The following is a 13,712-nucleotide window of genomic DNA, read 5'->3' on the forward strand; positions in this document are numbered from 1 at the left end:
AGTCAGGGGACTGATTAAAACATGATAGCATTATAATAATTTAAGTATGATAGTTATGCTGCTGAAAATATACTCACTTCCTCAGAATATTGAGCAATGGAACACACACACACACACACAAACACACACACACACACACACACACACTCAATGGCTTTCCACTAAGAAGCCATGGTGGCACAGTAATTTTGCACAAAGCCAGAAGTTCTATCTTGACTGGCTTCCATCCTACTCAGGACCCAGATTGTTTGGGGCAATATGCTGACTCTGTAAATTGCTAAGAGACAACTGTAAAGTACTGTGAAGCAATATATAGGTCCTAAGTGCTATTGCTGTTCTTAAGAGTGGATGGGTGGAGGTCAAAATAGGCAATTGTAACTTTGTGATGAAAAACTTTGAATGTAGATTGACTTTGTACACATGCACAGAGGACTGGGATTGTCACCATTGGTGGTTTTGGTCCCCTGCAAATGCCACTGATTTGAACTGGTTTCACATCATGAATTAAGCATCAGAGTGTGTCTACAGTGTTAGTTGTGAAGACAGTATTCATATTAAACATATTGCAATTTATTTTCTGTTGCTACAGCTTACAACACTGCGAGGAGCCATTTTAGAAGATGCCATTCCGTCTACTGCTAGACACGGCACAGCACGAGGCTTACCTCTTAAGGAAGTATTGGGATATGTAATTCCAGAACTGAATATTCAGTGCCTGAGACAAGCTTCCAACTCACCCAAAGTGTCTGAACAGCTGCTTAAACTGGATGAGCAAGGGGTAGATATTGATTTTTTAAAAACATTAGTATACCAATGTGTTATTTCCTTTTCATAAATAGAGATTTGAGATTCTGATCTTATCTGTTTGAGGAGATTTTCACTGCAGTGACTTCTGTTAGATAAATAACATAGTAGAAAGAGGATTTTTGCATTAATAGTCAATCAAGCACATTAAAAAAGCATTGTGCTAAGAGCATCAAATTACATAGAGAAAATTATTGTCTTGCTAGTCTTTCACCTTTTCCAATTTTCCTTTTCTAATTATAATTAGCACATTTTATTCACAATAATAATCTTCCTACTGATGTGGGAAATTTGATGGCTCAAACAACTGAAATTCTTAATTGGGACTATCTAACAAGTTAACACTGCATGAGCAATGAAATGAATATATACTTTAAATTCAGAGTGAATAAAGGTGAGATTGTCTGGTCTAATGCAGAAGATCTGAATTTTTGCAACATTAAAAGGCATATTTATTTAAAGTAAATTGTTTATATGTGTGTATATCATGTAAATATATTTATATGTATAAGTGTGTGTATATGTATATATATACCTATACATATATATGGAAAAATGAAACCACTGTTTTAATTACCTATGTCCATTGATAGAACATTTATTTAGCCATCTAAATCATATCAGTTTTGTAAAGATGCTCGTATAAAGAAGGACATATCTTTTTCCAGGCTGACTAATTTTTTTTGTGCTTTTAAGGCCAGAATAAAATTACATTTGATTTAGTTTCATTTAAGTTTAGTTAAAATTGAATGCAGTTCAATTGTGGTCATAAAAGAACTGATATATGAACATTGCAATCATGCAATGTTGACAAATTAATAAGAATTAGGAGGAAGTAGGGTGAATTTATTGTGATGTCAGGAAAACAATTACTATTTTTTCTATTAATAGTAGTTTATACATGCTTGGTAAGATCTGATGACTATCAATTAAGCACAATAATTTGACAATACAGAAAATTATTTTTCTCTCAAGTGAGAGCAAAGTCGTGTGTCTCGTCCCCCCAAAAGAAAATAATTATTACAACAAGGAATGTATCAAATAGCAGGAATTTAAGTAGTGAATAAATGAAAAACAATATTCTTAATTGTCATAATTTTTTGGAGTCATTAAATTTTTGAAGTTTTTAGTAATACCATCGTTTATATAAAGTGTATTTTATTTGTATATTACTTGATTTACAAATAGCTACTTACAATAAACACATTGCATGTTCATTTAACCGGATGATTGTAGTTGCTGTGATAATTGCTTATGTTTGCTCTACCTTACATCAGATTAATAGGTTGCATTCTGGTAAAAGTAAGTTATTTGCTTGGCAGATCTATTCCATTACCACATTTCATTTCCACACCAATTAAGAGTATTGGCCCAGCCATCTTGAGCTTGCCTTTACTTGATGTACAAATTAGTTGTGTAACGTTGCAATTTTTTTCTCTAGGCATAGACATATTTCATGGTAAAAACTTCCTCACATACTTTTCTTAGAAAATGAGGATCTTTGTTTATAAAATAATCCATAGATCATTATGCTGGGACTAGAGAGAAATATATTTCATTTGGTTTCAATCAAAGCTGGAAAGCTCAAATAACTAATCTTTTCTATGCATGTTCATAATGAAAATTCTGAGTAATATGATATTGCTGTAAGGAGAGAAAAATAAAAGTTCTGATGGACAACTTGTAAATGGAAAAGTCTTTCAAAGTTAATTTGCAACATTGGGCTTGCTTTAGTCATCCAAAAATAGAAGATGCTGCGATTATCCAGCGCTTCATAGTTTAGTACTTAAAACATCTAATTTGCCATTTCATTTTTTTAAAATGTTTTACACACACACCATATACCTTTTAATATGATGGAAAAGTGGATTGGATGGAAGATGGAAAAATACTTACTGCTAACTATTTTTTCCTAATTTCAGCTAAGTTTTCAGCACAAGATTGGAATTTTATATTGCAAAGCAGGCCAGAGCACTGAGGAAGAGATGTATAACAATGAGACAGCAGGTCCTGCTTTTGAAGAATTCCTTGACCTTCTAGGTCAAAGAGTACGACTCAAAGGATTTAGTAAATACCGAGCACAATTAGATAATAAAAGTAAGTGGCAATGACAAAATGTTAAAAATGGTAATGAAAGATTGAATTTTTTTTTTTTTTTTTTTTTGTTAAAGTAGTGCCTGAAAATTCCTGGGTTTTTCCCCCTCTCTCTTCTGCAGAAGAGGCTGTTCATAATTCCCTACAACCATCACTTTGGACTTAAATGCTCCCAGCTCCCATTGTGGTTTGTCATTATAAGTGCCAATTGTTTTATGATGTGCAACCTTAAGACATAAAGCAAAAAAAAAAGTGGGAATATTATTTCTAATATATATTTGATAGATTTTGTGAAGGGTTGGTGTCTCTGGACGTTGTTTCAAAAAATTTGTATTTAACAGCAGGTTATTTATACAGAGAGGGCGTGATGGCTCAGAGGTTAAAGACTGAACTTGTCAGTTGGAAAGCTGAAGCCTGGGTTCAAGACCCGAGCACTGCACAATGGGGCGAGCACCTGTTCTTTGCCTTATTTCCTGCCCACCTAGCAGTTCTAAAGGTTGTCAATGCAAGTGGACAAATAGGTGCCACTTCAGTGGGAAGGTAACAGTGTTCCATGAATGTTGGCATATAGTCATGCTGGCCACATGATCATGGAAATGTCTACAGACAACACTAGCTCCCTTGGCCAAGAAAAGGAGATGAGCACCATAACCTAGAGTCGCACATGGCTGGACAGGAGAACCTTTACCTTTCTTACTTTTACCTACCAGCAGTGACCAGCTAGTAATGACCATATACCCGTTAGGTTATGTGGGTTGAAAAAAGTTTAGCATGGGAAATAACACTCACTTGAAGAAAATGCACCTATCTGTACTTTAATGTCTATATTTATGTACTCATTTTTGGAATTTCTTTTCAGCTGATTCAACCGGAACTCATTCTCTTTATACAACCTATAAAGATTATGAAATAATGTTTCATGTTTCAACTATGCTTCCATATATGCCCAGTAATAGGCAACAGGTATGTTTGCTTTGGAATCTTGTACAAATATTTGGCTAAGTAGCAGCAGCAACAAAAAAAAAAATCAGATTGTAATTTTTCCCCCTGTTCAATTGTGTGCTATGAACAAATTACAAAAATTGTGATTCATTTTAACTCTGTAATTTAAATATTCTGAGATCAATTGTGAGATCTATTTACATTAAAAAAAAATCAGGCAAAAACAAAATAATACTTAAAAGGAGAGATTTTTCAATTGTACCGTATTCTCAGTATTCAATGATATGAAGAGTTATAGAAAATATTTGTTTTTCTAAAACAAATCTCACCGTCTATTTTAAAGTATTGTACCATGCATTTGGTTCATTTTTTAAATATATTTTGTTATATTTTGCATACTACGCTATTTGTACCTTATACAATTGGAGCATATTATGCAGAAAATGTAATGTTTGAAAATGGTTTCTTTGTAAATATTTTTTTAATATCTTAAAACATTAAAAGTGGCTAAAATGACATAGTACAGGTAGTCCTTACTTACAACAGTTAATTTAGTGACCATTCAAAGTTACAACAGCACTGATTTAACAATTGCAAGGATTCACTTAACAACTATGGCAAGAAAGGTTGTAAAATGTGGCAAAACTCACTTAACTGTCTCAATTAGCAACCTAAATTTTGGGCTCAGTTGTGGTTGTAAATCGAGGACTACCTGTAATCAACTTCATCAAATATTAGGAGTTTTATAGAATTTGCGAGGTGTTGCAATCCTGTTTTATTGAAGTTAATATATATATATTTTATTTTGCCATTAACTCTAAACCAATGGTTCCCAACGTGGGGTTCATGCCTCACAGGGGGGCAATTTGATTTTTATGAAGTTAATGGCCTTTTAGGCTTCCTCTGTGTGAGTAGAGTTCACTTTTGCGTAAAGTAAGAATTATATGTCATAGGAGGGGTGGCATCAGAATTTTAAAGATGCTTAGGTGGGAATCACTGCTGTAAAGGATTCAGATTAATAAATTTGTAATATTGTGTTTGTCTGTACTAGTCGGTCTAACTATAGTGTGTTGAATTCAAAGCTCTTCAAGTGCTTTGGGGTTATCTGGAATATTTTATATGCAAAGAGTGATTGGAGGTTTAAAAACAACTTTCAAAAATAATAATGTTATTAAGAATTAGGGGTTTAATACTAGTAAATAAGAGCTATTCATAAATGAGAATACTGCTTAAAATGCAACATTTTATATCTTATGATATGTGCAGTTCTGAGAAGAAATTTTCATAATTCTACAGACCTATAGAAAGAATAATTAATTTTATACATATATTCCAGGTTGTCTGTTGATGAGAAGATTGGAGGAAATGTTAAAAGCAATCTTAGCTATGATAGATTTATTAGACTATGCAATTATGCCTGGAGAATATTTCTAGTTATTTGAGAACAGTAGTATTCAGCAAGTGTGTAGTTATTTTAAGAACAAAAGCTTTGTAACCATGTTAGTTTGGCATGTAAGAAAACCTGTAATGAAAAATTTCTTTTTGAAACAGTACAGAGAGAGGGAAAAAGAGAGAGACAGAGAGAGAGAAAAGGAGAGGGAGAGAGAGAAAGATTTTTTTTTGGAAAAAAGGAATAGGAAAGATTAGGAAAAGTCACAACTAAATTCCCAAACTTCTGAACTTGTTGGGAAAACATACAAGATATGGCTTCTTGATTTTTTTCATTCCTTTAGCAGCAGGGTAATAGGTTCTAACTATCTATTGTATTCTGAGTAACAAGGTAACTGTACTTGTATGTGATTCTGCTTTACCTCTGAGTGTCTAGGTGCATGTGTAGATAGCACAGAACCATAAAACTGGAATGATCAGGAGGGAGGGAGGCAGACTCCACACACTAGTAAATTTGGTCCCATTTTGCTCAGTCTTTATTTCATTTTATTTATTTCCTAGTTTATTTTTATTTATTAAGTTTACACGCCACCCATCTCACTCTGCAAAGTGATTCTGCAAAGTGGTATTGGGACTTTTAATCGACAGAGTCCTGAGTCCCTTTACATAATTTCTTTCCAGCATTCTATTGGATTAGAAATATTTTGGGGGGAAACCAATAAAACTGCCCAATTAGCTTGTAAATCATTGGACTGAGAAGGGTCCAAAACATGCACAGAATGTACTGTAGAAGGGACAGTCTGAAAGTGGATGTGTGAGCTTTCTATTTAATTGTTTCCATTCCAAAACTAAAAAGTCAAAATCAGGGAAATCTACAGCTTTGCTCAATCAAAAGGTATGCTCCATTTGTAGTGTTACAGATCAATGTTAAGGCCATCCTTTTGCTAAGGCTAAGGACTATAAGGTCTCTGCTAGAATGATGGTATTCAATGGTATTGAAAGGTTATTCCAACCTTTCATTCACTCCAATAAATATTCTGTCTAAGATTCTGGGTGTCATTAAGTAGAAAAAGAATGCCATTTTTTTTCTGAAAAGGGCACACACATATTAATTTAACTTATATGCCCTTGATGGCAAACATATGGCATGCGTGGCACAGGTGGCACGCAGAGCCCTCTCTGTGGGCACACATGGTGGCCAGCTGGTCTTCGCACACGCCAGAACACCAAAAACCCGAAGACCAGCTGATGCGCATGCGCTGCACCAGCCACCTGGTCTTCAGGTTTCTGGTGCTTTGGCGAGCGTGAAGACCAGATGGTGTGCACGCATGCGCATGCTGGAAACTCGAAGACCAGGTGGCCAGCGCACATAGACACACCGGTCAGCTGGTGTTTGGGTTTCTGGCGCTCTGGCATGCGTGCACATTCCAGTTTGGGTATGCCATCATTGTTATATGCTATAGTAAATGTTAACTGTAATAATAGTATTAGTTACTACTCATCAATAATTCCTCACCTAATTGAAGAGAGATATCAAGTGAGATGTTGCAAGCACTAGTCCTGAATCCTCTACTCTTTAATATTTCATGAATGAACAGGTGGAAATAATGCGTATCAGGTTTTCATATAACAAAAATAGGACAGAGAGCTAACGACTTAGAAAAGGAATGTGAAATTTTAAATTTTAAGATAATTTTAAATTATTTTGAAGTAGCATAATGAAATTCAACAAATATAAGTGCAGAGTTTTTCCTTAGGAAACAATAATTAAAATGCATAGATCTTGAAATAGTAGATGAATATGAGCCAGGAGTATAATATGACTGCAAAAAAGGCAAAGTATATTTGATCTAAGACCGTAAATTGAATAAGTGAACAAACATGGCAAATACAATTTTAGACTTACATCAACAGAAGAATAATGTCCAAATCATGGCTTTGTCCCATGAGTATTATGTCCAGTACTGGGCACTACATCTTAAGAAGGGTCCAAAGAAATTTAGAACAGTTTCAGAGAATGGCAATAAAAACAACAATTAGGGGACTAGAAAAATAGGCCTATGAAGAAAGTTTGAAGTTGGCTATGTTTATCTTTGGGAAAAAAGCTGACTGAGGGAGATATGTAAACGTTCTTTAAATAGTTGAAAGGATATCACATAGAATAGATTTGCTTTATTGTATTCACTTCCATTTCAGAGCTGGCAGCTTGTTATTACTGTGCACCAGGGGTGGGTTTCTCGCCCCGTTCCAACCGGTTCGGTTGCAATGAGGCCGGCGGCGTCCTTGTGCATGCGCGCACTGCGCGCCGCGCGCATGCGTACTAGCGTCTGTGCGATGCTCCAGCTGCTCCTGGAGGATCGCGCAGGCGCTGTATGCGTCCTGCGCATGCGTGGAAGCGCAGAATTCGGCAAAACCGGGTAAGGAGTGGGTGCGGGCACGGGGGGGGGGGGGGCTTCGCTGTTCCCGGAAGTTACTTACTTCCGGGTTCGGCGACCAACCGGATCGCAGGGACCGCCGCGAACCGGTTGAAACCCACCCCTGCTATGCACCTGAAATGGATCTGTGCTGCTTGCAACATCTTAAAGGCTGAGATTCAGTTATGTCTTGGTGATATGGGCAGCAGATAAATTTAATAAATAAATAAATAAAATAAATACATTGGCTGAATTCTGATTCTGCCCAACATTATATGCAAATTGTTTTTTTTCTTTTCATTAAGTGATTGAATTTTTAAAATAATTGTATGTATGTATTTCTTGGCTGTCATCTCGTGGTCATCAGGATTTGGATAGGAGAAGTGAAGAACGTGTGTTATGAAAGGGCATTAGCTCTGCATCTCTGGCTGTGAAGTTGTAAATTATTTAAGATATGAGGAGAGGAACCAGTGGCCAAAAGGAAACAGATTCTGACTGAAAGATGGTGAGGGTAGTGATTAGTGGTCAGGGACTGGATGGAAAGGGGCACAACCAACAAGAGACTCAAGGTTGCTGATTCAGAACATATCATTTCAAGTCTCCACATCACCATATCACTATATTTTCTGCATTTGGTGTCTAGAGATAGAATGAGAAGGAAAATATTACTTCCAGAGTCAAATATTTAAAGCTGTGCTCTGACTGCCTAAGCTATGAATGGGCCATAAAAGACGGGCAATGGCACAAGGACACGTCTCATGGAAATGGTTAGTTAGCTGTTGCCAAATTTTTATTTTAAATATGTTTGTTGCCAATTGTAGGCAGCAGCAACAAAAAGCTCTACTTTATTTATTTATTTTTTTGGGGAAAAAAAGCTCTATTTTATGTTGGAAGAGAGCTGATGTCACGACGGCACAATGTGCGATCTTGGTGCTCCGAGATCGCACTCGAATTCCTGCTGCTGGATGGTCCATTTGGACCGCAGAGACTGAGTGATTGAGAAGGGCACCTCCTCCTGGTCTCAGGGACACCGCAAAGTCCCTGAAAGATCCAGGAATAACCTTTTTTTTCCAGCAACAGAAACACAGCTAATGAAGCTGCTGAAGTTGGGGCAGTTCCGGAATGGGAAGAAAACGGAAAGAGAAAGTGTGTCGAATTGGTGAGGAAATTTTATTATTAGAGGAAGAGACTACCCAAGAAAAAAAATTAAGTTAAGTTAAGATTGAAGACAAAAGACTATAGGCAGCGAGATTGATCTGCATTGAACTTAGAGTGTTATCCAGTTTCTAATTTTTTTTTCATGGATGGAACTTTTGCAGGGGCTCCCTATTTTTTAAACTGAATGGATTAATTTTTTCTTCTTTTTTCACTTTTGCTTATACCTATCGATTAAAATTCTCCTTTTTTATAATGCTTGATTTGATTGATTGGATTGTTTTTGATCTCCATTTAAGGTTTTTTTTTTTTCTTTTTTAAGCTTGGAATATAAAGAAGAAAATAAGAAAGATTATAAAGAGGGTTGTAACAACAGGAGGAAAAGCAGTTACACTGCCACTTAGAGGCTGGAGGCTGGATACATTTTTTTCTTTCTCTTTGATCATTTGAAATTCAAGGTTCTTTCAGCTTGTTTACTGACAGTGATAGTAGGAAGTGCACAAGTTGTTTACACAGATGCCTTTTGGAAGTTCTATCACTGGCTATTGGAGAGAAGACAACATTTTGACTTGAAAGATAATAAATGAACCTTTTTGAAGTTTATTAAAATAGCCTTGAACCTTATAGTGGCAGTATCTGCAAAATTGAAAGAATGACCCAGCAGGAAAAAGAAACTGTAACATTGCAAATGATTATGTTTGAAATTCAAAGTCTATTAGTTGTGACAGAGAGATTTGAAAAGAAATTGGAGAATATGGAATACAAAACAGAAAAATCTGATGGAGAAACCGAGGATGTTTACCAAATGAAGAAAGTGGAGGACAGAGTTCAAAAGATGGAAGAAAAAAATGAGCAAAGAGATTTTATCCACAATAAATAATAAAATTAATAACAAAGAGATTTTATCCACAATAAATAATAAAATTAATAATAAATAAAATTGTGGATATTGACTACAAAGTGAGTGTGGTTGGTAATGGCAAGAGCAGAATATGGAAAGGGGAGATGGATGGATTGTAACTCTACCCCAGACTTCAAAGCATAGAAGAAGAAAAGAGAGAAAATTTGACGGAGATAAGGAGAGAAATCTTGATAGAAGCACTAGTGATAACCAATGATAAGCTGATGGAAAGAGCAGATATTGGGTTTCAAGCTTTTGTGAGATACGAAAGGAACAGCATATTGCCAAGGGAGGTTTATACAAGATTTATTAAGAAAGTAACAAGAACATTAATGCTACAAATGACAAGAGATATAAGACCGTTCTATTGCTGGAGGGATACAGGTTGATGCAATGAAAATGTATAATAAAATTAAACTAAATTTAGTTTACTGGTAGTATGTATAAAATGAAGCGACAATAGCTATAGTTAAATAATGATTAATAATGATAGCAATACATATAGATATATTAGTTTGATAATATGAAATTTTATATAAGCAATATATGGAGATTATGAGAGGAGGTTTAAAAGCTTTATTTAGAATATGTTATAAAGATGTATTGTGATTGGATGATTTTAGGATGATTTAATGGAATGTTATCATATAATCCTATTCTAGATTTTGAATATTATATATAAAAGGACGTAAAAACAATTATAGTCAAATCAAGGTTGAGATATAATAATTGTGATATACTTGAATATAGGTGAATTTAAAATATGTGATTTGATATGAAAAGCAGGTGGTGACTATGGAAGAGATGCATGGAAATACTGTAACTAACTGATACACTTTCTACAATTTGTAATGGAAGATGGGTTTTTTATTTTTATGTTTGTTTGTCCTTGTTTAAAAAACAAATAAAAATTTTTTTTAAAAAAGAAGCTGTATGTTGAACGTTGTTTATTATCGCTTTGTTGAATTTGAAACCACGGGCAATAACCTTTAGCCTTCCTAGATTTACGTCTTCCAGATTTATATTTTATCTGTCACTGAAGTTGTGGCATTTCCTTAGCTACTCATAGCATTGTTCTTTTTTTTTCCCCTCCTGGTTTTTCTTCCTTCCCTTTATTTTATTTCCAAATGTTCCTTGATTCCTCCCCAGAGAAATTAAATCTTGTTTTAGTTTATCTCCATCATATTGCAACACTTACTTCCAGAAGCAATCAATCCCTTTTACAATGTTAGTAAACATTAATCAGTGTTTATAATTTATACTATCTTGTTAAATTTAACAGTAGTATCACAGCATATTTCATAACCTCTCTAGAATTAAAATAATGTGAGCATTGTTACTGGACTTGTAAATTTGAGTAGTAGTGATATCTGAAGATATAAGTGCCTTTAATTGCATTTGAATACTAGAGATATGTCTCCATAAGTTCTGATAAGCACACTCAGATAGCTAGCCCTAGACAGCCTTAATATGTAAAAATATAATTAATGAATATTTACACACCTTGTTGTTATCTAGTTGTCAAATAAATAATGTAGAACATCTTCATAGGTGGATTCTAGACATGGTACAATAATTATTCTTTTCCACTGAGGTGCAATAGCTGATATTCTCAAAGAATAACCTGCCTGGTCTGTATAGTATTCAGGGCTCCAATTATTTCATCCCATCACTTGGCATCCCATGTGATTAATCAGAATTGTTATCCATACTTTTTTCTTTGTTTAAGAATGGATTAAATCAATTTGATGCTTCAGTATCTTTTAATACTGATTAATAGAGTTTTGGGGATATATCTACTTTGACCAGGTCTGATTAAATGTGTGATATTTTTGTATCTTGTTCTAATTTAACTTTTTGTAAAATTTTACAACTATTCTAAGGTTGCATTGCGATGACTATTCATTCAGTCTTTAAACTGAATGAAGAAAGATGATTTAGCCTTTACTATATATAGTGGGGTATTTTACTTTAATGCCATTTAACAAAATCAGCACCGAATTGGAGTGATTTGTTAGTCCAGAAAATAGCCAATCAGTTAAATAACTTTGTTGCTGGATCTGGAATAAGCTAGCCATGTTTATAAAATATAAATAGCTTATTTGGATATGTTTGTATGTGCATGTGGATTAAGGATCAGTGCTTCTTGGGGTGTTTAATAAATAGAAAGAAATGAATAAATATTGCAATTGGATTGAAGCATGGTGAGAGGGATACTGAGCCAGAGAAGAAAGGCAAAGTGCTATAGTAGATTACTTTAGACCCATTAGAAATGCATTGGGTTCTTCTTTTTAACTTTCTCTTAACAGGATGTACCGTCATGACAGGCTGAATTTTTATATTAATACTAAATTTAGGTAGATCATGCAAGTGAAAGTATAATCTTCATCCCTTATTTGAAAATTTTTATAGTAATGTGCATGTTGAAATTGAAGGAAAAGAGGGATAGAACCTCTGGTTAATGTTGGCTGTCTTCTTTGGAAGGAATGCCATGTGATCCATATGCTATATTGTACATTGAGTTATTTTTTTGTGATTGCATTGATTAAGTTGGAAGGGCAGATAAATATCTAAAAAATAACCAATGTGTGGAAAGAAAAAAAACTCAAATTAAAAAAAAGGAAATGAAGTGTGCGTGTGTTTGTTTGTTGTGTGTATGTTTCTTTCTTTTTTCTTATATTTACTTCTACATTTAGACTCACTGGTCTGTTTTCCTGATTTGTTTATCTTGGTGATAATGATAGTTGTATTGATTTAAATGCACACACACAGAGTATCTCGGGTCTTATTCGTTTTTAAGAATTTGAGAATTTCATTCCCATTTTATTTTAATCATTTGTTTATTTGTACCCCACCTTTATTATTTTTATGAAATAACTCAAGATGGCAAACATATCTAACACACCTCCCTCCTTCTCTTTTCCCCACAACAACAACCCTGTGAGGTGTGTTGGGCTGACAGAGGGTGACTAGCTCAGTATTTGAAGCTATTCGAACCAAATGTTTATCATGCCAGTGAAATGGAAGTGTAGGGCTGTGCAAGAACTGTCTCTAAACACCACAGTTGACATCCATGAACTATATCAACATAAATGGATGCTGTCTGCAATGGATACATTCTGACGGATTGATTGATTATGTGCCATCAAGTTGGTGTCCAGTTTTAACAAACACGTAGATTTTTTTTACAGGACAATCTGTCCCTCTGACATGATCTTTCACGTCTTCTAGCATTGCACACATTGCTGCTATAATTGAATTCATCCAGTTTGCTTCTAGTTGTTATCTTTCCTTTCTCTATTTCCAGAATTATAGACTTCTCCTGGGAGCTTAGTTCTTTGCCTAGTGTGCCCAAAGTATGATAATTTGAGCCTGGTCATTCTCAAGGGAGAATTCTGGGTTGATTAGTGATAGGATCTGTTTGCTTTGTATAGTATCCTTGGTATTCTCAGTAATCTTCTCTAATGCTAAGGTTCAAAGATGTCAATATTCTTTCTATCCTGCTTCAAAGAATAGCACAGGGAAAATCATTATCTGCACAATCCTGATCTTTCTGGTTTACACACATCCAACAGCTGCATATTTTTCATTGCTCCTATATCAAGTACTTGTCTATGGTGTGTTTTTTTGATTGCTGGTTCCTTTATTGTTGACATTCATTCCTAAAAGACATAATCTGTCCACCATTTCAATATCTTCATTATCGATTTTAAGGCTAGTTGCTATTCTGGTTGTCATTAGTTTCATTTTTTAATATATTTCATATTCCTATTGCTTTTTATGTCTTCCTTGATGTTACTAACTTTTCAATCAGAATATCTTTTTTGGTTTATTTATATTTTCCTTGAAGTGGGTTGAGAGTTGGAAGAATTTCTTTTCTCTCAGGAATTAGGATGAGGATATTTGGCACGAAAACTTTTTATAAAAATATGTTTAAACTAGGGAAAACACTTTTTTTTCCTCCAGAGTAAAAATAATGCATGTGAAAGTTGCATGAGTTTTTCTATTCTTTT

General features: G+C 34.6%; 1 protein-coding gene across 7 annotated transcripts in view; it reads left to right on the plus strand.

Moving 5' to 3' along the window:
• Window positions 1-13,712, plus strand: part of SIPA1L2 (signal induced proliferation associated 1 like 2) — a 91,212-nt gene that overhangs the window by 32,996 nt on the left and 44,504 nt on the right. For all 7 annotated transcript variants that reach the window (XR_015696996.1, XM_087718094.1, XM_087718089.1 and 4 more), the window contains exons 4-6: window positions 590-778; window positions 2,727-2,901; window positions 3,758-3,861. Coding sequence is in view for 6 of the 7 variants with exons in the window: in XM_087718094.1 (XP_087574220.1) it covers window positions 590-778; window positions 2,727-2,901; window positions 3,758-3,861 (468 nt within the window). In the remaining variant the exon portion in view is untranslated. The remainder of the gene's footprint in view (window positions 1-589; window positions 779-2,726; window positions 2,902-3,757; window positions 3,862-13,712) is intronic.

The sequence above is a fragment of the Thamnophis sirtalis genome, unplaced genomic scaffold (genome assembly GCF_051295495.1).
Source record: "Thamnophis sirtalis isolate CommonGarterSnake01/CBP01778 unplaced genomic scaffold, rThaSir2_p1.2 scaffold_6, whole genome shotgun sequence".
Lineage (NCBI taxonomy): Eukaryota > Metazoa > Chordata > Lepidosauria > Squamata > Natricidae > Thamnophis > Thamnophis sirtalis.